Source organism: Durotheca rogersii, assembly GCF_024521655.1.
Source record: "Durotheca rogersii strain YMJ 92031201 chromosome Unknown GGS23scaffold_38, whole genome shotgun sequence".
In the NCBI taxonomy this organism is placed as follows: Eukaryota; Fungi; Ascomycota; class Sordariomycetes; order Xylariales; family Xylariaceae; genus Durotheca; species Durotheca rogersii.
The window spans coordinates 251788-272438 of record NW_026251269.1 but is presented as its reverse complement, the minus strand read 5'-3'; the positions used below and the strand labels follow the sequence as shown (position 1 = coordinate 272438).

The following is a 20651-nucleotide window of genomic DNA, read 5'->3' as shown; positions in this document are numbered from 1 at the left end:
CTCGAAGTTGATCTCGAGTATCACGTCTACATACGCATCCCCTATAGAGCAGCATCCCTTGTGGAACGGCGATGACGGATTCCCCATGTCGACAGGGCCCGCGCCGCGCCAACGTCATCCTCGTCAAATAAGAGCAACCCGCCGGGAGTCCCAGAGCGAACTGGAGGTGGTGAGAACCCTTCATTGGAATCTCATAAGGGTCTTGGGAACCTTCATCTAAGTTAGGCGCCTAGACTAGGTGGCTATATATGAGGTTGGGCGACCTTTTTAGGCGGTGCGGACAAAGCTGGTGGACATGTTGCACACTGCACCCACCTGGCTAAGACGACGGCTTTTTAAAGGGCGGATTTCAAGAAAAATGCAACACTGTAAGTCTTTCTCCATCTTATCATCGAACTTCCTGTAAGGCGCGAGAAAATAGAACATGCCCGCCATAGAGTACCATTAGTGACAGGTAAGAAGCGGTGGGCATGGGAAAAGGTTAGCTGGTGCGTTCTACTGAGTGCTACCTGAGGCACTGCACTAGTACCTGAATACAGGTAGGTAGGTACCCAAGGTAGTAATGCACGCCACACCTCTTAAGATGCCTATCTGACCTGTCCTTTCAGGGCATCCAATGCCCGAGATCTTCTATTCTTTAGGCAGGTATACGAGCCTGTTAGGCGAGGGTATCGCCCTACAAGGTACTTAGGTACCTACCTACCTCTTACTGCCTTAGGGTACCTAACCCCTAGGCGGACGTCCACACCCAGATCAATGCCGCCCTTGTCTAACTCGCATCCATGCCTTCAACTCCCATACACTCTTTCTCCCCTTCCTTACATAGGCGATACCATACGCCTATTCTCTATACCTATAACCCTATAGGTGTGGTGAGTGAAAGACGCTTAGAGCATCACAAAGCGAAGTTCATTCTTCCGATTGGTGCATCTTTTTTTTCCTCTTGACTTTGAGGAAGCAATCGCCTGCCAGTTTCATGTCCTTCTGACTTCCTTGACGCCTCTGGCATCCAGACGAGGTATTCTGAGCCTGTTTGAGGGGCTTCTGCTCGAGGGGATTCGCTTCAGGCCATTCAGTCTCTACTGTCGCAGCCATGCCTGAGGATTCCACAGATCCTGTGAATGGCATACTTAATCCAGAAGCCTCTCACCATCTCCCCTCTGACGCGATGACGCGAAAACGACACCAGCCAGAAACGAAAAAACGCGCTAATATGACGAGCAATCTTGCTGAAGAGATATCCCTGAAAACCACTGGGTTTATTCAGTCTAGCAACCATCGGGATCTCCTGGATATCGTCGATTCTCTCCGATCTCATGGCGTGAGCCACTACGTTGCCCTGCCGCAGATCATCGTGTGCGGCAGCCAGTCGTCGGGAAAGAGCTCGACGTTGGAATCCCTCTCTGGCATCGCCTTTCCCACTGCTGAGGGCCTCTGCACTCGTTTCGCCACCGAGTTGATCCTCCGGCGGGGCGAGAGGCCCGAGATCAAGGTCCATATTCAGCCCGGCGCAGACAGGACGGACGAGGAGAGGGCTCGGTTGTCGGGTTTCGCTGCGAAGACCAAAGACCAGGATGACTTTCCCCAGATCATCGAGGCCGCCAAGGAGGCGATGGGTCTTACCGGCAGCCAGGGCTCCAAGATCTTCAGCAAGGACGTGTTGCGGATCGAAAGCACGTCGCCGAACGCGCCGAACCTAACCATCGTCGACTTGCCTGGCTTATTTGGCGCCTCTGACAAGAATCAGTCTGACGACGATGCCGATCTCGTCCAAAACTTAGTGGTGTCCTATATGCGCCAGCACCGCAGCATAATTCTCGCCGTCGTCGCAGCTGACCACCCGTTCGCCAACCAGCCAGTGACCAAGTTTGCTCGCGAGATCGACCCTAGCGGCATCCGGACACTCGGGCTCATCACGAAGCCGGACAAAATCGACCCGGGCACAGACCTGGAGAGATACTACGTCGAGTTGGCACAGAATCTCAACGTGTACCTGTATCTCGGGTGGCATGTCCTGCGCAACCGGAGCCACACCACAGCCAAGGACACGATCGAGGAACGAGACGAGAGAGAGGCCCAATTCTTTTCCAATTCCGTCTGGACCACCCTCGATTCGTCGCAGCTTGGCGTGGAGGCTTTGAGGGGGCGGCTGCGCAATATCCTCTGGAAGCAAATCCAGACGGGCCTCCCAGGCGTCAAGACCGATGTGCAATCGGGGATCAAGGATTGCAGGACTAAGCTGGAACAGTTGGGTCAGGCGCGCAGCAGTTTGCGGGAAAAGCATACCTACCTCCAACGAATTAGTAGTCTCCTTAGCACACTGGTTAGGGCTGCCATTGACGGGGTGTATGCCAATCAGTTCTTCGAGTCTCTACCTAACCAACAAGATGCTTTCGTGAGAAGACTGCGCGCCCATGTGCAGAAGATTCTCGATGAATATGCCAAAGATATGCGTGTCAACGGGCACACTCTGGAGATTGTGGAAGACGATTTGGAACCAACGAGGGCGTTGGCCAGGCAGTATACCATGAGGGCGGCTTATCTAGAGACTGTGAAGACTCTGCTGATTGAGTGCCGCGCCCGCGAGCTCCCAGGAACCTATAATCCCATGGTCGTCGCGGACCTATTCAGCAGACAGTGCAAGCCGTGGGAGTTCATCACACAGAACCTGGTCGAGCAGATACATGAAGCCGCGGCCAGCCACTTCAACAAGATCATCTCCGAGATCTGCGACGAAAATACCCGATCCCGCCTTATGAAATGGCATATCCAGCCGGCACTACATCGTCTCCGACAGGATCTCAAAGACAAAGTGGATGAATTGCTGGAGCCTCATTTGTCAATCCACCCCATCACCTACAACGACTACCTAACCAAGCACGTACAGGAAATTCAGACCCAGCGCCACGATCGAATGTTCGACAAAGTTGCTGCGGCAGCATGCGGGTACACGACGAAGACCGCTCCAGCTCAGGCAAATACCAACTTATCTACACTTCTTACCTCGTTGCAGAAAGCGACTCGGCCTGATGTTAGAGAGTACTCTGCCTCACTCGCAGCCGATGTCGCCGCGGCATACTACCAAGTACTTCGTCCCAGCACCTCTCGTTCTACCCGAACATCAAGCTATACCCGTCTATATGCTAACGTGCCACAGGTTGCGCTTAAGAAATTCATCGACGATGTTAGCGTGAATGCCATCGAGACCTGCCTAATCCAACGTCTCCCAGACGTGTAAGCACACATCAACAACATTGCATGAATGACAAGCTTCTAACCTCGCATCAAGGTTCTGTCCCGACGTCGTGTGGGACCTTTCTCAAGAGGAAGTTGAACGACTGGGGTCCGAAGATGACAGGACTGTCGAGGAACGCGCTGAGTTGACGAAGAAGCTGAACGTCCTTGAAAATGGTCTAAAGGAACTGGATGCGTTCACGGCGCGAACCGGCATCCACGCAGTCGCGAAAGAATAGCTTTGGGCTGGCACGCGTAACCCTTACAGAGGCATATTATCAGGATTGGGACCTGGCTGTCCCGTGTATAACCCGCCCTCCCTGTTGCATCGCCCGATCCAAGTCCGCTGGTATGTAAGAGATCTCTAGTCCGCATGGCCCGCCAGACGCATTAATACATGTCAGGTGCCTTGCCGCAGGTACCGTGACATAGCAGCAGCATGGAGATCATTGATATAGACGACGAACAACGCTGTTATCTTTCAAGACTAACGCAACCTCATCACGGATGAACGTTAGCGAATACATCTACCCCATACGATAACGCCCACTTCAGCTCTTAAATCACATATTAAGATCTCCCAACTCCTAGTAATACCCGTACAAGGGTTACCATTGTTATCCACGCAGCCTCGCCCATGTCGCGGTTACGACGACACGAAGGGAGGCGATTCGACGAGGTTGGGTACGATATCATCTGTGTGTGTGGTCGTGTGCGCGTTCTTTCAATCTTATATAAGGCTTCAGTACTATCATCATCCCAGCAGCCTTATTTTGCTCTCACACGGGACTTGAAAGCGAACACACATTCCAGGCTATCAGGTAACAGTAATAGCAGACAGCTTGAGCGTAGGAAGGCTGCAAGCTGCTCTAGCCTCAGTTATAAATGAGGTCACAATAACAATAGCGATTATCAGTTTCGATTTCGCTCTCGTCAAGAGCCACCACCAGAATACCAACCGCTCTTTCAAACACTACCATCCTACCGTGGAGTGGAGGCCGAGGCCGGATCACAGCACGTTACAGCTAGAACTTCGGGCTGTGGCATTGTTCGAGGGCATATGCCCCAACACCCCCAATCTCATCAGCCGATATAGTAAACCTGCCGCTAAGACTTCCAGGGACGCCACCAAAAATAAAAGCCATAAGCCGGCAGAAAACTAGATATTTTTCAGGGTATACAGGTGTAGACTCTACCTCCCTGGGGGTGGCAGCAACTTCAAGACAGGTTTCCTAGCCAGTTTACCTTCTCGCCAGTAGGCTGGCTCGAGCGTGGAGTGATGCCGACGCTACATCCCTCTGAGGTGAAATCGCGACTAAGAGGAGAGAAATTATGACTGGCTTAGCGAGTGGCGAACCATTACCATTTGCGTTGATGGCGACAGTTACATAATAAGATATCTTACGAGAAGAACTCGCAAAATGGGACGCGAGCGCTCGGGCATGGCTAAGGACTGCAGACGCAGCTTAGGCAAGGTAGAGGAAGCAATTATTCCTCATCACTAATGACATCAGCGTTTTTGCCAACTCTGAAACCAAGTCGTTCGAAAGCATCATCCCCGCACGGGTTGGGGCTCTGGAATCGGTGGAAAAGATCATCGTCGGAGTGCCGCACACGGTCCAGGATGATTCGGTGTCGCTTGGAATATCATCCGGACACATCTATTCAGATACAGTCGTCTTCAGCACACAGAATGCCGGCAGCAAGTCTATTCATACGAAAGATGGTCTAGTGCATCCCGGAGAAGTCATGTCACTAGAACTATCCAACTACGAACTAGGATGCTCGCCCGGAGTGTACTGTTCACTCTTCCTGGCAAACCGCCGGTCCTACGGCCGCGCCATCCACAAGTCATTCGAAGTCAACGGCGACGGAACGGGCTAGATTTCTCTGAGTTACAAGTGGTTACGATTTTGGGCAAGTGGAGAGTGCCTCCATCCAAGATTAACGACATCCTGCAGTTCCTCAAGGATTCATCTCTGTGCTTGTCTAATAATAAGGAATCCTATGCTAATCGACGGATGGATACGGTCACGCGTCCCGTCAAGTTAGTAGCTATTCCAACAACGAGTCGTCCATCGCGCCGCTGAGTTCCTTGGGACAGCGTCGAAGCGATTCTATCCCGGCATACACAAAAGGTTAAACTACAAAATACGCCTACTTCGGATTAACACGGACAGATACCCTCCTAAGCTTTTTGAAAGGCCCCGACGATCGTATCAAGTTGTCAAGAAGGCCTACAAGTAGGGTTGAGCTCCTTGAAGTTGCGGGAGCTCTCATCGCATATGTTGCCGACGAAGATTAGCAACTAGCCACGGATTTTCCCTCATATGCTAGACACGCCCATGTTTGAAAATAGGGCGAAAGGACCAGGCACTTCAAGAGCACAGGCAACTCCACTGTCGCTAGGCCAGTACGGGAAATGCTCTGAGCTCACCGCGGGATGATTCTTGCTAGCGAGCCGTATGCCATTCCAGAGGACGGAGGACGCGAGCGCCCATAGAGAAGCTCTAAGACTTTCGCCTTCCTGTTCGGAGACACCGATTCTGCGGCAGTCTTCGTCTTCAAATCTGACCCTGCCACATCCCACGGAGCCTAACTGCCTTCCACGAACCCCAGCAATGTGATCTGGTGTCTGCAGAGTGGTTTGATTGAACCGCATAGGCTTAAGTCCTACTTCGAAGATGCCGACAGTCTTATTATAAAGATCCTCACGATACCTACTTTCGCATCGGATATCTACGCGGCCCTGAGCTCAGAAGAGGCTACCGTATCTCTTCGGATTCTGACTGCGCCGTTCGAGATGAATCTAATACAGTGGAGTCGAAAGCAAGTAAAACATTGCTATTTCCCTATCCAAACCCCGGTGTGCTCACTCCTAGGTTTCTAGGTAATTGCACGACCCTCGAGTTCCTTGCCGCCAATTCCGTTTGAACCGATTGCTCGGAAACCTGGGTAGGCCTGGTCTCACCGTCTCGACGGGCTGTACCCATCTACCATGATACCGCCAGCGGGACTCGAAAATGAGGCCGCCTATGTAGAGGCAGTGGTATCCGTTCGAGATGCCGGCACGTAGGTGGCCGACATCAATATCGTCGCAGCCCTTTATGATGGGGACATCCGTCAGCTGCCGGAACCTCCGGAAACATGCAATCATACCTAGCCGACAGAACCCCGGCTCGTTCGAAATCCCTCGAGACCTGGGACCAGATCCTCGAGCGTCTCCTTGGCATCTTCATGACGAGATCATTCGGCAATTGGGTTTCCCGGCTTGCTATCATGGCCGTCTGAGCACAACGTTCCGGATTGAAATTCAAACGCGTAATCATATGTCCGCAAGGAATGTGCTGGGAATGCGCTGAGATGTCAACACAAACCGTCATCTACATCTAACGACCTCTAGTGGCGAGTCCTATTCTTCCTGCTAGAATGCTCAATCAAATGAAGGTCAGTGGATATGGTAGCTAGGCGCGTGTCTTGTCAAGGAATTGCCTCCTCTCCTCGTGAGACGCGACGAGATGCACACGGGGCCGCTCGGTCGAAAAAGCGCAAGAGGATACGTATAGCGAAGACAGTTGAAAATTTAGTTGTGTATTCGCCCCCATTATACGTGATAATGCGATGGTAATCAATCGGGATGTTGTACCGACCTACTATTTTGACCGTCGAAGGGTGCTAGGACCGACCCGTCTCTTTTTAACCTGAGATCGGGCCATACTTAGGTACCTAGGTAGTAAAGCTAGAAGGGTGATTCCGGAAGAGCGTGTTCTCTGTCTTCCTCGCCGGTCGCGATGTCCATCATCCATATTTAGCAAAGTGGCATCCGTCGAATAAGTGACAGAATTCAACCCACGGAAGGTTGACCGGACCAGAGAGACTAGGCGGTAGAGCATCACCATGCCGAAAATAGGCGAGAGCGAGCGAGCCCTCCAAGAGGGCGAGGGTTTCGATTCGCTCCTGATAGGTGTCGTGCGTTCTCTGGTGTCGTCGGTAAGTACTGGCAACCGGCGGATCAGCTCAGCTCCTATCGGAGGGCCCTAGGATAGAGAAGTGATGGCCGACCTGGTGATTTACGCCAAGCCAAGCGACGAAAATCAAGCTCGCCCATGCTGAAGCGCGACGGCGCAGAGGCGGTTTTGTACGAGACCGGAATACGGTTAGGTAGGTACGTATTTCGTATAGAACTTCGAAAATTAGCTACACACGAAAACTCACAAGCACGAAATGCGCTCGTGTTTCTGGTTTCGATTGGCTCGAGTTGGTTAAGAGGCTCCGCGGATAGGACCTGAGATAAAGGCGCCCGGGCGGCTTAATTGAAGTCTTCCGAGAGACACCGGGTGGCCTATGCCCCATATAGATATGGATGGGTCTTAGTCTTTCGCGTAGGTGTACTAACAACCTACGATATTCAGCTCGGGGCAATGGTTACGCCATTCAGAGACGAGAAGAGATGAGAAATCGGCCGGCGTGCCTCTTCTTTTCCCTTCTTTTCCAAGCAGACTCGAAGGTGATGCCCTGTGTATATGGTCAAGCATAGGCTAGCTGGACGAGAAGCGCGTGCCCATCTTGGTAGTTCGCCCAGCAAGAGTGTTTTTATTATGAGTAAACCAGCATGCGTTGGACAGGGTTCATTGATACCTGGACTTGATGCTCAATCTCACCCGTGCCATACAGGAGTCCTTTTCGTCACGTCATATATATGTCTATCAGGGTGGCACGACGGGACCTGAACCAGCCGGAGCGAGGGTCAAGTATACATACGTATCCAGGGATTTTGGGGATCGCGTATCAGCGCCCCGCCATCTGATATTTCTTGTCTCAGATAGCCTCACCCTACGGCTTGGATTTGGGCGATGGCGAACGGGCCTGCAGTAACGTTGCTACCGCGAGACCTGTCGCTCTGCTTCGGAAACTAGACGGTCAGCTTTGCACGTGTCGGTGCTAGCCGCCGGGGCCCAAAGCTGGATGCTAGTACAAGCGACGGATGAAGCCACGGCAAATGGGATGAGGTTAGTGAAACGGCCTTCTTCCGTGCGCTCGACTATTAGGTACTGCCTACTCATATTACGCAGGTAGACTAACCTGGGGAGGGGTATGTGCAGCACAGGCCAGGACCGGACACGGGCGATGCTAGTGCGTGGTGGCGGCGACGGCAAATCTTTTGGTATTCTTCATGTCCGGCCCGCGACGGCCCCCTGAGGTTGTTGGGTTGTCGTCGACTATGCAGTTCGGGAACATGGCCTTAATCGAGCGCGTCAGGGCCGAGGACTCGGTGCTGTCTGCCATCCCGGAAGCGGCCGAACGAAGCTATTCTAGAAACAAGGCCCCTAGTTTCTTCCTGATCCTGTCCCCGGTCCTGTCCCTGATCTAATCCGTCTTGGGAGGAATACCATCCTTATGGGACGAGAAACACCCTGGAGAGACGGACATGAACATGTATATACGCATGTATTATCTCAGAATGCATCTACCTCCTAGGTATGGTAGTAAGTACCTAAAGCACCAACCATACCATGTTGTGTCTACATACACGCACACAGCACATACCACATACCAACCCCTCCCCACAAACCGCACCTTTTTTCTTCTTGGACCTGGGCTCTCGCCTGTTGGTGGCGGTGGTGGATATGGGAGCCGATCCGCCAGCCATGGGCTCACGGTTCGCTATCGGGGCGACGAGGGCAATAAGGGTACAACTTTGTCGTAGGAAGTTGTTCTATGTAGGTACCTACCTAGGTAGGTGGTTAGTACCTACGTTTGTCCGCTATCGTACGATCAGCGTGACTTCAAAAGCAGGTCATCCCCGTGGTCTCTGCCCGTTATGCACACTACACGTATGCATATCTGTGTATGTGTCCATGAGGAGGTATGTTGATGCTTACATTCTCCCTGTTGACGACGGAGTAGGGCAATAACATCACCGATAATATCTACCTATCTAGGCAGGCGAAAGCGACAGCCTCGGGTTCCCACCTCCCTCGCATTCCCCCCCCTTCCCTCCACCCCCTTCTCTTTAATTTTTCTACTCATAAGAGAAAATACAACTTTATCGGTCAACGCGTGCTCGAGGAGATCCAACGGACTGGGCACTAGCTCAACGTGACCTACAATAAATAATATGGTATGTATGCATTCATCCATTCTGCGGGCTTGGCTCTTGGAGGTGCGTTTCTTTTCGGCCCACGTCTAGGGAAAATCACACCCGGGCCACGCCGCTAAGACGCCGACGATCAGGGTCCTGGTTCTTGCCAAGGGTGTCCAGGTCTACCTATGTATGAATGGTTACTACATAAGCATGCTATACCTGTATCTACATACCTAGGTAGGTAGGTAGGTAGGTGAGTGTAGGCATGTGAGTGTATGCACACACACACACACATATAGATATCAATGCAGATGCATATGTATATAGATTCATAGGGAAATATAGAATAAGGACATATGTTTCTGAAAAGGATAGACGTGGGGCTCTGTTGCCACGAGGTAGGTATAGGTGTCCACTTATCCATATACAGATATACAGCACACCCAGACATACAGACACACACACACACACACCTACGTCTACACAATATATCCGGTACAGTTGACGTTGTGGTGAGCAACGGCATCATCTACCGGGATTTGCGAACGCCTTGCTTTCTTCTTTTGCTTCTCTCTGCGAGGGTTGGTCTCTATGTAGACTTTCTCACCTGCAAGTCATCCTCGATGCCCCCTGATGACGAGATTGTCTCCTCAAGGACGAGTCGTCGGGCGACTCTATCGAAGGATCGAACCGTTCGCGGACGACGACGTTGCAACCTTCCCAGTCGTGCCTCTCGAGAGCTCAACGAGACTCCCACAGATGGACAAACAGGTTGCAATCTCGCGTAGCGGTAGTATTACTGGCAGGCACCGCCGATGAGAGAAGCGTTCTCGAGGGCCTGTTGGATGTGCATCCTTGGTAGGGCCGTTACTATACGGAGGTTGAGGTGTCATCGTATTGGGGATGGCGTAGGGAAATCACAAGATTGGACCTGTTGGATCGGGGCCCCTGGCTCTCTCCCCTGACCGAACCCTGGTCTTTCCCCGTCCCCGGTTCAACGGTTCCTGGTGATCCTGATGAATCCTGGCAGGGCCACAGGCTCCACTATCGGTCGGATCTCCTGAACGAATTTTCATCTTACCAAAAAAAAGAAGGTTGAACGGCATCGTACCCCTTCGCGCCCGAAGTCGTCGAAAGCCAAACGTGCACATAGGCCCCGTTGTTCGCTGTCGTCGAGAATCGGCTCTGCTCGTCTGGCCGGAGATCTTCCCATGTGTGTATAGACAGAATCAGAGTGCAAGCGACAGAGGTGAGAGAGCAAGGATTGAAAATAGAAAACCGAAACAAACTCAGATGCAAACTAGGGATAAGAGAGAGAGAGAGGACGGCCTCGGTATTAGCAGGTCGACGAGGCGCCTACCATTCATTCATTAGCGTATTGACCCGTTACCTCCTGCCTCGTCGCCTACCCCTTCTGTTTTCGTTTTCGACCTATGTACATCGTCCGCACCCCCTTACCTACCACGTACTGGCCCCTAACTATTGACTAACAGCCCAGTCATTAGTCTGTAATTTTTTGTTTCCACAACTCGACTTTTATTACACCACCATCCGCCATCGAGAAGAGACCCAGCTTGCTCCTCCGAGGGCCTTGTATCTGTGTTCGATTTCTTGGAGAAACTCTGGCCTCAGCATCTCCGCTCACCTTCTCCTTGCTTGCTGAAACATCGTTATCGCCAGCGGCAGCCGCGGCGGTGTCTACCTGGTGGCAGATCCTAACAGCAGCATAGATCGCCCTACGTGCCGGACGAGAGGAAAGGCGAAGGCAAGTTGGACAGGCAGATTCCCCTGAATTTGGATCGACTCATGACTCTTTTTTTTTCCCATGTCCAGATTTTCAGTCCCATCCACCCCCCTCTCCCTCCACATCTACCAGTGGCTCCATCCATTCGTCCCCACTAGCCGGAAGCTGTCCGACTGTCTTGGTCTAATGAGGTGCTACGGTTGGCAGCCCAAGAGCCCGTCTCCCAGAAGCCCGTCGCCCGTTGCCCGTCCGGCGCCCCTTTCCTGCGCACGGGCCCCGATAGGCCTGGACGGGCCCAAACCTATCCAGCTAGGCCCGCTAACTTTGCCCACTTATTGCAGATACATAGGTACCTACCTAGGTACAGCACCTACCCCTCGACCCCGTTCTGGTTAATCGGATCGGATCCATCTCGAATCAGGCACACTTCCAGTTAACCCGCTCCCTACCACGTCAGGTACCCCTACCTACCCCGAGGGCAGACTGTGGGTACATACATACCCTACCTTACGGGCTCGACACCTGCCGAGGAACTCCCTAATACATAACATACCTCTCCCTAAATACATTACTTACCTTACCTAGCACCACCGCACAAGCCACTGCCCGTGCTCGCTTGCTTAGCTACACTTACACCAACCGGACCGACCAAGAGCCAACCCAATTGGACAATCGACTCAGCTGGCAAACCAGACCAGACCGAGCCAACGAGACGAACCCCATCCAATACCCCGGAACGGAACAAGGGGGGACAGATAAGAGACAAGAGAAAAAAAAGAGGCGAAAGAGCAAATCATCGTGGAGGACGCATAGCAACAAAAGAGGAGGGAGCAGGAGAGAAGAAAAAAAAAAGAGGGCAGAGATAAACAGCCAATAGCCCACAGCATTCACCATGGGTCTCTTCTCGCGAAAACACAGAACCCCCAAGGCCGTCAACACGGCACCCGCAGATTCAGGAGCCGGGCCTGGCACGTCGACCGGAGACTCTGCCAGTATCGAGTCGGAAAAATCCAGCAACCGCATCTCGTCCGCCACCTATTCGCGCTTCCGAGGCCAGAGCCACCGTGCCTCTGCCAGCAGCATGCCGCAGACCCCCCTAACCCCGATGACGCCCCATCCCGTGCTCAAGGTCAACCTGCCCAAGGCCCCGGACCCGACCCTCGATGCTGCCGGCTACCTGAGGAGTCTCGGCGCTGTCCGCGAGAGGTCCAGGCTCGTTACCGAGAGGGCTTTGGGCAACGCCCTCCACCACTTCGACGTCGACATGGCCAAGTTCCCCGACGTTGTCTCCTTCGTCTGTGGCATAATCAAGGTACGCTGGCCACCCGCCCTCCCCGGGGTTGCGAGCCGCTGAGGGGCGAGCATCTGCTGACCGCGGAGACAGCGAGACTTCGACCCACCCTTCTCGTCCATTCCATCGCATGGCCGGTACCAGCACTTCTGCGTCGGCGGACGCGATCGAATCGCCAACCTGCTCTCCACCTTCGCTGAGAGCGTCGACAGCACCGAGCAGTGCCGCCGCCTGATCGACCTCTTCCTCGTCAGCGTCCTGCTCGACGCCGGCGCCGGCACCACCTGGAGTTTTAAGAGCGCTGAGAATGGTCGCATCTACAGACGATCCGAGGGCCTGGCCATTGCCAGCTTGGAGATGTTCAAAACCGTACGTATCGACCTCCCACATCTGCCGCCGTGGAGGGATAGACAGGGTGTGCGTGGGGGGGGAGGAAGGGGGCCTTCTTACTATCGCCACAGGCCGCGCGCTGACAACTCGTGCGTCTTCAATAGGGGATCTTCTCGGGAAACCAAAACAACAAATTCCAGGTCGACAAAGACGGTCTCGCGAAGCTGACGGTCGACCAGCTGGCTAAGGGCTTGCAGTCACGCCCAGGCAGCGAGGTGGCCGGCCTAGAGGGCAGAGCACAACTCCTGATCCGGCTCGGCGACGCCTTGTCCAGGAGCCCGGAAATATTCGGCAACGAGGGACGACCGGGGCACATTGTCGGTATGTACCAGTATTTCCTCTTTTTCGGGGTCTCCCCCCCCCCCCCCCCCCTGTCTATGTACTTCTCCGTCGGTGTAGTGAATTCCGATCATGCTGACGGTGCGGGTTGGTAGACTATCTCCTCGCACACCCGACGACGCAAGCGTCATCCAATCCTATCGTGGTCCTGCCCGTGCTGTGGGACGCGCTCATGGCCGGACTGGCCCCTATCTGGCCGCCGTCGCGAACGGCCATCAACGGCGTCTCGCTCGGCGATGCCTGGCCCTGCTCCTCTATGCCGCAACCGACTCCGACCCCTACCTCGCCTACCCTCTCTCCTTTCCCCAATTCCCAGCCCGGGCCGGGTGCCGCGCCCTGGGAGTCCATCCTCCCTTTCCACAAGCTGACGCAGTGGCTCACCTACTCGTTAATGCAACCTATGCAGAACCTCCTCAAGATTCAGTTTGCCGGCACCGAGCTCCTGACGGGGCTGCCCGAGTACCGGAACGGAGGCCTATTCATCGACCTCGGCGTCCTAACCCTTAAACCTCACGACACGGAGCGCGGCCTGCAGAACTACAGCAATTACTGCCAACGGACGGGGGCCAAAGGCGTCGAAGTGGCGCCAATGTTCGAGCCTGGTGACGACGTGATCGTCGAGTGGCGTGGCGTCACTGTTGGCTTTCTCGACAAGCTCCTCGTCGAGGTGAACAGGGCCCTCCAGAAGGACCCCAACGGTGGCGAGTTGACGTTGGCTCAACTGCTCGAAGCGGGAAGCTGGAAGGTGAGTTTCGACCCGCTGTGGCCGCGTAGTCGGCCGGAAAGAACAGAGAAGCTAATATGCGATGTGCAGGGTGGTCGCGAAATCGCCGAGGTTAGCCGGCCAAACACGAAGGAACCGCCGATTCTCATTGATTCCGACGGCACCGTATTTTAGTTGGATCCTCATCCTCCGCCCTGTGTCATGCCGCGTTCTCTCCTTTTCTTTGTCCCGTCTTCGCTTCCCAACCCTCCCCATTTTCCTTCGCAACCGTGCGCGAAACCCGACATGGAGCGAAGCTTCCCTAGATTCTTGCTCGAGAGGACCCATACCCACTTTCAAACCACCTTTTCCTTAGAATTCGTACGAAGCAGAACGCGGCCATCTTGAAAGACGCAGGCGGGCTTGCGGACCTGGTTTACCGTTTCCCTTCCCCGATTGTCGTCTCAGGACGAAAACCGAGGGGATGGAAAAGAAAAAACTGTAAAAGAAGCGAACAGAAAAAAAAGAAACATGGATTGTTGAGTCTGTTGCAACGGGCGCGGCATCATTATGCCGCCGCCGTTTGTTCTCGCGAGTTATTGGTAATTATCCATGCCATCTGCGTTTCCCGCGTCACGGGGAGGGGTCACAGCGTGGCCGAAATCAATGAATTAATCGGCTGTCGATGGCTTCGCGTGCGAAGCTATAAGTAGTACCACCTTTGTCTGCGTATTTCTCCCATAGTAGCGGCCACGGTTGGCTTTGAGAACGACGGTTCATCAGCTCTTTCCATCGCTCAACCAGGATCCGACTTTGAAATTGCTGTCCGGGGTCCGTGATATATATATATACACATGTAATTACAAGTATCGGGATGCCTCGTCCTCGCCGATGGGTCCTCCCCCCGTCCCGGACAACGAAGATACGCCTATGGTACAACCCCAGCTACCACCATCGTGCAATATCCCGCTCCGAGCTTGGTGAATCGCAGCTTAGAGCCGACGTATGTCGCCGAACTTGACCTCCCGGATATACGCGCCAGAAATTCCAGTAGACGAATGGTGGTCAAGAAGGGAACGCGGCCTCTGATAAGTGTTCCCGACAAGCGGCATGACGATGCTGGAGAAAGGCTTTTCTCTCTCTCTCTCTCTCTTCATTGCGCCTTCTTCTCGTCGCGCCTTCGTCGACGTTCCTCCAGCCTCCTGAAAGCTTTCTCCTTTTCCTCTGCAGCCCTGCGCTTTTCATAGTCCTGGGCCTTCTGCCATTCCTCCTTCTCTCGGGTATTTCCCAAGACGTCATTCGTCATATCGCCAATTCTGCTTGCGAGGCTGCTCTTCTTTGGTTCGGTGCGCGAGGTCGGCGCCTGCCACTCGGGCCCGGAGAAACTGGCGGAGCTGATGATGGACTCCGTAGGCCGGAGAGGAAGAGGAGGGATGCCGGCCCAACGACGAATGGCTGGGTTGAGAGTAGCCCAGGTCTGCGCGACGGAACCGGCAGAGAGAAGGAAAAAAAACCATTGCACACCGGCTGGTAACCAGGCGGTGCCCATGAAAACCACAGGAGGGAGTCCGTACATCATCAACTTGGACACGTTGTCAGCGCTCGAGGTCAATGGCGGGTTGGCGGCTCGCGTATACTACTGAGCTATTAGCTGATAATCCCGAAGGAGGGAGCTGTAAAAGGGAGGTGGCGGGGGATAGAGGCGTTAAGAGCGGCTACACGATAAAATACGGGGGTAGGCGAGATCGAAAACGGGCCGTCTGTGATGTTATTGGCCGAGGCCATGGGGGCATACCTTGAACATGAGGGAAGTGAGGGCGATGGAGGATACGGGTAGAATGTAATACGGGTCATGAACAGTCAGGTCGGTGAACCAAGCCAAGCCCCCCGTCTCGAGACTGGGCACGGGCACAGCGGCCATGGCCCGGAGGAGTCGAAACATGCCGATACTGAATGGAATAGTGAGGAGCCCGATTAAGGTCATCGACACCCTAGCGCCAGATCGGTTCTTTAATCTCGTCATCTTGTCCTGCACCTGCATCACGAGGACGGGGTCGCGTGTGCGGACTGCGACATGGTCGTACTCCCTTTTCAGGTTCATGAACTCGGGACTCTTGTAGAGCTGTTGGAGTAGCGCCTGGTGCCTGCTGCCGGCTAGCGTAGGCACGAAGAAGGCGGCGCGCCACGCGATGCACAATGTCGCAATGGTTGCCCACCAGGGCATGCCGGAGTAGATGTATAGGTGTTCGACGAGCCATTCACAGCTCGAGGTCGGGCCATATCCCCATTCTAGTCCGAGAGTCTTGAGATAGCCGATCTGCTCGGGTATGTCGAGGATAGATCTCAAATCGAGATCGGTGAACGACTTTGAATACGCTGTTGTGCTGAGATCGACGGCACTCGTAGGATTCGGCGGCGGCACCGCCGGCGGCGCTGGAGCCGCTGATTCTAGGCCCGCGGTCGTCGTCGAAGAAGTGTTTGCGAACGAGTCTTGCCATACTTCGGCGGGGCCAGCGGGATCGGTCAATGATTCGCCCTCGGGGACGGAGGAGGATGAAGCCGAGGAGTAAGGAGGGGAATCAGACTGCGGCTCGGCAGGCGGCTGCTTTTTCGACGAGAAGGGCCAGAGCGACAGGTCTCGCGAAGAGCCGGCGCGCAGAGCTAAGATCCCTGAGGCAGACACAACGATAGGGCTGGAGGAACCGAAGACGGTCGGGCGGCGCAGCTGGGCGCCACGTACAGGCGTATACGGGGGGATGGCGACTCGGCTCGGTGTCGACGGCGGGTGCCGCGCCTGAGAAGAGAACCGGCGAGCGACTAGAAGAGGTCGAGGGGCCTGAAAAGGGAGTAAGCTCCATGCTCGCAATCCCAGGCCGGGACATGCGCGACGGGACGGGTTCTATGTGGAGATGGGATATATGTACCTGCGTCCGGCCGGGCCAGACATTTCGCAGTGCAGAGGCCGGGGCCGATGCCGAAAGTCCTCTCCTCGGCAGCATAGTTGTGTAGACGCTGGACGCACTGAGAAATGGAGAGAGAGGTTGAGTGGGATGCGAATCGTCCCTTGGTTTAATTTGTCTGCTCTACTTTTTTTTCGCTTTTTTTCCCTCCTCTGGGTAGCTTCCGAGGGGGGGTCCACCAACTTACCTCATGGACCTTAGGAGATACCCAGGTAGGTAGGTACCTGGTACGTACATACCCCGCGATTCCCATCAGGTACCTACATATACCCGGCCACGGCTCTCTATTTGTGGTATACCTCTGTATCGGGGCCCGGCAACGCTGTGGTTAGAGACACGGAACCCGGCCACTTCTTCTCCGTTTGATCCTCTCTCTCCATGGCACCCGTTAGCCCGGCTCGCATTGGCGTGGTACCCGTCAGCGGCCAGGTGCTTCCAGTTATTCACTGTCTTCAAAAGTAACGCATTTATCTAGATCTGCGTGACTCGGTTCCGCGCGGGAAACTCGAGAAAGAGTTTTTTTTTTTTTTTGCCTAGCGAGGTATCATTTTTGCCTTTCCCTCCGGCCGTGTGTACGAACACATGTACCTAAATACGTGCGGCTCCTCCCGGCGTGTCCCGAGAGAGAGGGAGAGGGAGAGGGAGAGACGGTGAGAGGCAGGGCTCATACACGAGCAATATCCTAAAGCCGACCGCCCTTTCTAATTCCGTCGTCGGTTTCCTCCCAGTGCCTGGTCCCGCAGGTCTCCCGGATCAAAAGACCATACCGGGCACACGCGACTTCCTATTATCCCGTAAATGTACAAATCCCTGCTCATCCGACGCAGGATTACTCCAAGCTCGTGAGATCTTGTAGGTCCGGTCGCGTCCTCGGCCGGTCGCGAATCTCGATGCCCGGGCCGATGGGATGTGCTCTTCGTCGTGAGAGGGGGAAAACCTGCGTGGTAGAGTTGAGGTCAGCCGCTTCGTCAGGTTGATCCGCTCGCGTGTTGCTCGACAGCATCACATAGCATCGCTTACCCGTGTGCCTCCCCACCCTAACCTGAAGGCGGCTTCGTGCGCAAACAGCTCGCCGAACCCGAGCATCATGCCGTTGATGAAGGGTAGAAGCAGGTTGATGGCGGCGCCTCGGATCAGGGACCAGGCGGTGGGGGCTTTGTAGAGGACGAGGGGCGGCGAAGAGGACGAAGGTGGCGATGTGGAGACGTCTTCGCCGGCGGAGTACTGCTCGCTGTCGGAGTGCATGGTGACGCCTGACCCGGAAAGGGGATGCGGTTCTTCGGAGGACATGGCTGGAGAACTGATGGGGGGTGGGGGGCTTGAGGGAGACGGCAGGGTAGAAATGCTACATGAAAGAAGAGGAAACGGATAATACGCTCTAGCTGCCGAGGCTTCTACCCACCATTCGCGAATTGCTATGCGTAATGAATGCAAGTGGCCAAGGCAGGTGGGTTATGTGATGTGTTCCTGTTAGCCCTCGGTTTGAAAAGGCGCTTTCCTGCAATAGAAATAGGAAACGGGAAATAGGTAGATGCCGGCGTTATCGGCGAGTATGAAGCATGAGGTGCCTGCCTAGACCTGTAGGTATCTCGCCCCCTCTAGGCTTCTTTTTCTTCTTCTTCTTGTACTCCTAGGTTAGGCCATGTACCGTCTCTACTCTTTAGGGGGTGCATTCATCCCCGGATACGTCTACTATACCTCGGTCCAGGAGATGGGTACATCTTAGGAGGTGAGGTGTCTGTCCAGTGGAAGGTTTATAGGTAATATGTACCTGCCTAGGTATCTGTATACCTCCTAGTTGCGTCACCTGCGGGTGCCCCTCATCAGGGGGTACCCAGGTAGGTACCTACCTACCTCGGTCCTCATATGTACTGGACAGGAAACTCAGCTACTAGAGGTACCTACCTGCGGTAATTATAAGGCGTACCTCCAGGTATCTATGGATAGAGGGAGTAGGATGTACCCGTCCAGCGAATTTAGAGTTGGGTGTACATATGTGGGGACCTTGACGTCGCCGGGAAGCTGCCTTGAGACGACCTCCAGCAATGCCAAAGTTGTTTCTACTTCTGCTGCTACTCCTCAATGACAAAACGTGAATCCCACAGCCGCCTTTTCCCGCCATCACTGCCCAAGCCCTCACCCAAGGTTGTACAGAAGGGCTCTGTTGGCCTCCAGTTATTCAGTGTCTAAGGGTGGGATCCATATCCTCCCCCCCCCCACTGCCCCGACGGCCCTCCTCCTCCATCGGTCGACCTCGCAAAACTAGCTTCCCGGGCATCAGCAGCCTCATCTGATCGATCACCATGTCGCGTAACGCCGACCACGACCTTCTCACCAGCGAGTTTATGGCGATGACTGGCGCTTCTATAGAGCAGGTATGCAGTTATATGTTGCCATTCCCCTCCCGCCGACCGGACCATACCCCTCCCTCCTTATTCTATTCTCCTTCATCGTCTTGCCTGCTCTCCCATTCGGCTAACATGACCTCTTCCTACACTAGGCCACCGACTACCTCTCTAACAACAACTGGGACATTCGTTCAGCTGCCCAGGCCTACTTTGACGACGACGATGATGACGACCTCGACGGCCCTGGCTCTGAAGTCGCACCAGCTGAGTACACGGGGCCTCGAACTCTCGATGGCCGACCCGCCCCCCAGCCTATTCCTTCGACCTCTAGTTCCTCGAAGAAACCACCCAAGAAGAAGGGCCTGGCAACCTTGAGCTCGCTCGCGGGCGGCCACGCGCACGACGACGACAACGACGACAGCGATGACGACGATCACGACGTGCACCGAGACACCTATGCTGGAGGCGAGAAAAGCGGCCTCGCTGTCCAGGACCCGAGCCAACGTGATGGCCCCAGACGCATCATCGACGAGCTACTAGCCAAAGCCAAGAGGTATGTCATTTGCTAGGTGACATTTCGTAGCCCCCGGGCCCGCCAGGGTACGAGCTAATACTCTATCTCGTAGCAATGCCAGACGACCAGAAGCGTCGTCGGGTGCTGGTCCCTCCGGTCCGAGCGCCTTCCGTGGCTCGGGACAGACTCTAGGCGGTGAAGACACCCCCAGCCGTATCATACCTGATCCTCTAGCACCGGCTGGGGGGGCCGGTTCTGCGCGGGGATCACGGGCTCCCGGCGAGGTCCAAGAGCGAACACTGCATCTGTGGCGGGATGGGTTCAGCATTGACGATGGGGAGCTGCGTCGATTCGACGACCCGGCTAATGCCGAGGCTCTGCGTATGATTCGAGAGGGTCGTGCTCCGACCCATTTGATGAACGTTAGGTACGACGAACCTTTAGATGTTAAACTCCAGCAACATAATGAGGAGTATCGCCCACTTCCTAAGGTCTATCGACCTTTCGGTGGCTCGGGCCGCCGCCTTGGAAGCCCCGTACCAGGCGAGTCGGCCGTTACAGTTGGGCCTGCTCCGGCAACCTCGGCCACGACCGTCGGTGCGTCGCCTCCGGCCGCCTCTCCAGGCACTTCAGTGGATGAGTCGCAGCCTACGATTATGATCCGCATCCAGATGCTCGATGGTACCCGGTTGCCAGCTCGGTTTAACACCTCTCATACTGTCAACGATGTATACGAATTCATCTCCCGCGCTTCTCCGGGCCTGAGCGCTGGCGGCTGGGTGCTGGCGACGACCTTCCCCAATAAGGACCACACCGACAAATCGTTGGTACTTGGGGAGATGGCTGAATTCAAGAGAGGAGGTACTGCGGTTGTCAAGAGAAACACGTGAGCATGGGGACGGTATGTCATAGACAATGGTATCGCAGGGAGCAAGTCAGCAATTCGTAATTCGATGCGCGGCAGAGCTGCGATTTCCGCACGACAAACCATGTCGTTGCATTCGATGTGGGTAGGTATTCACATAGACGTGGGAAGGATTTGT

The 20651-nt window shown here is 54.7% G+C and overlaps 7 protein-coding genes across 7 annotated transcripts; 5 read left to right on the top strand and 2 right to left on the bottom strand.

Moving 5' to 3' along the window:
• The first annotated feature begins 718 nt into the window (after positions 1–718).
• Positions 719–3672, top strand: GGS23DRAFT_344974 (P-loop containing nucleoside triphosphate hydrolase protein). The gene is made up of 2 exons (XM_051513082.1): positions 719–3234; positions 3290–3672. The coding sequence occupies exons 1-2, from the start codon at positions 1094–1096 to the stop codon at positions 3471–3473; spliced, it is 2325 nt and encodes a 774-aa protein (XP_051367795.1). The 5' UTR covers positions 719–1093; the 3' UTR covers positions 3474–3672.
• Positions 3673–4655: 983 nt separating this feature from the next.
• GGS23DRAFT_600824 (uncharacterized protein) lies at positions 4656–5118 on the top strand (the record flags this gene model as incomplete). Its single annotated transcript, XM_051519126.1, has 2 exons — positions 4656–4709; positions 4774–5118. 2 exons carry the CDS (start codon positions 4656–4658, stop codon positions 5116–5118), a joined length of 399 nt encoding a protein of 132 aa, XP_051367794.1.
• A 2013-nt stretch (positions 5119–7131) lies between these two features.
• On the top strand, positions 7132–8605 carry GGS23DRAFT_600823 (uncharacterized protein; the record flags this gene model as incomplete). Its single annotated transcript, XM_051519125.1, has 2 exons — positions 7132–7224; positions 8369–8605. The coding sequence occupies 2 exons, from the start codon at positions 7132–7134 to the stop codon at positions 8603–8605; spliced, it is 330 nt and encodes a 109-aa protein (XP_051367793.1).
• A 2967-nt stretch (positions 8606–11572) lies between these two features.
• GGS23DRAFT_344435 (DUF1688-domain-containing protein) lies at positions 11573–14460 on the top strand. Its single transcript, XM_051513077.1, has 5 exons — positions 11573–12375; positions 12448–12723; positions 12849–13065; positions 13179–13828; positions 13898–14460. The coding sequence occupies exons 1-5, from the start codon at positions 11956–11958 to the stop codon at positions 13979–13981; spliced, it is 1647 nt and encodes a 548-aa protein (XP_051367792.1). The 5' UTR covers positions 11573–11955; the 3' UTR covers positions 13982–14460.
• On the bottom strand, positions 14461–16908 carry GGS23DRAFT_344452 (60Kd inner membrane protein-domain-containing protein). Its single transcript, XM_051513078.1, has 3 exons — positions 16711–16908; positions 15582–16622; positions 14461–15422 (listed from the first exon to the last, which is right to left on the bottom strand). The coding sequence occupies exons 1-3, from the start codon at positions 16783–16785 to the stop codon at positions 14940–14942; spliced, it is 1599 nt and encodes a 532-aa protein (XP_051367791.1). The 5' UTR covers positions 16786–16908; the 3' UTR covers positions 14461–14939.
• A 36-nt stretch (positions 16909–16944) lies between these two features.
• GGS23DRAFT_587633 (TOM13-domain-containing protein) lies at positions 16945–18034 on the bottom strand. The gene is made up of 2 exons (XM_051517495.1): positions 17767–18034; positions 16945–17683 (listed from the first exon to the last, which is right to left on the bottom strand). Exons 1-2 carry the CDS (start codon positions 17989–17991, stop codon positions 17576–17578), a joined length of 333 nt encoding a protein of 110 aa, XP_051367790.1. The 5' UTR covers positions 17992–18034; the 3' UTR covers positions 16945–17575.
• Positions 18035–18941: 907 nt separating this feature from the next.
• On the top strand, positions 18942–20521 carry GGS23DRAFT_344277 (SEP-domain-containing protein). Its single transcript, XM_051513076.1, has 3 exons — positions 18942–19121; positions 19247–19647; positions 19721–20521. Exons 1-3 carry the CDS (start codon positions 19050–19052, stop codon positions 20496–20498), a joined length of 1251 nt encoding a protein of 416 aa, XP_051367789.1. The 5' UTR covers positions 18942–19049; the 3' UTR covers positions 20499–20521.
• Positions 20522–20651: the final 130 nt, after the last annotated feature.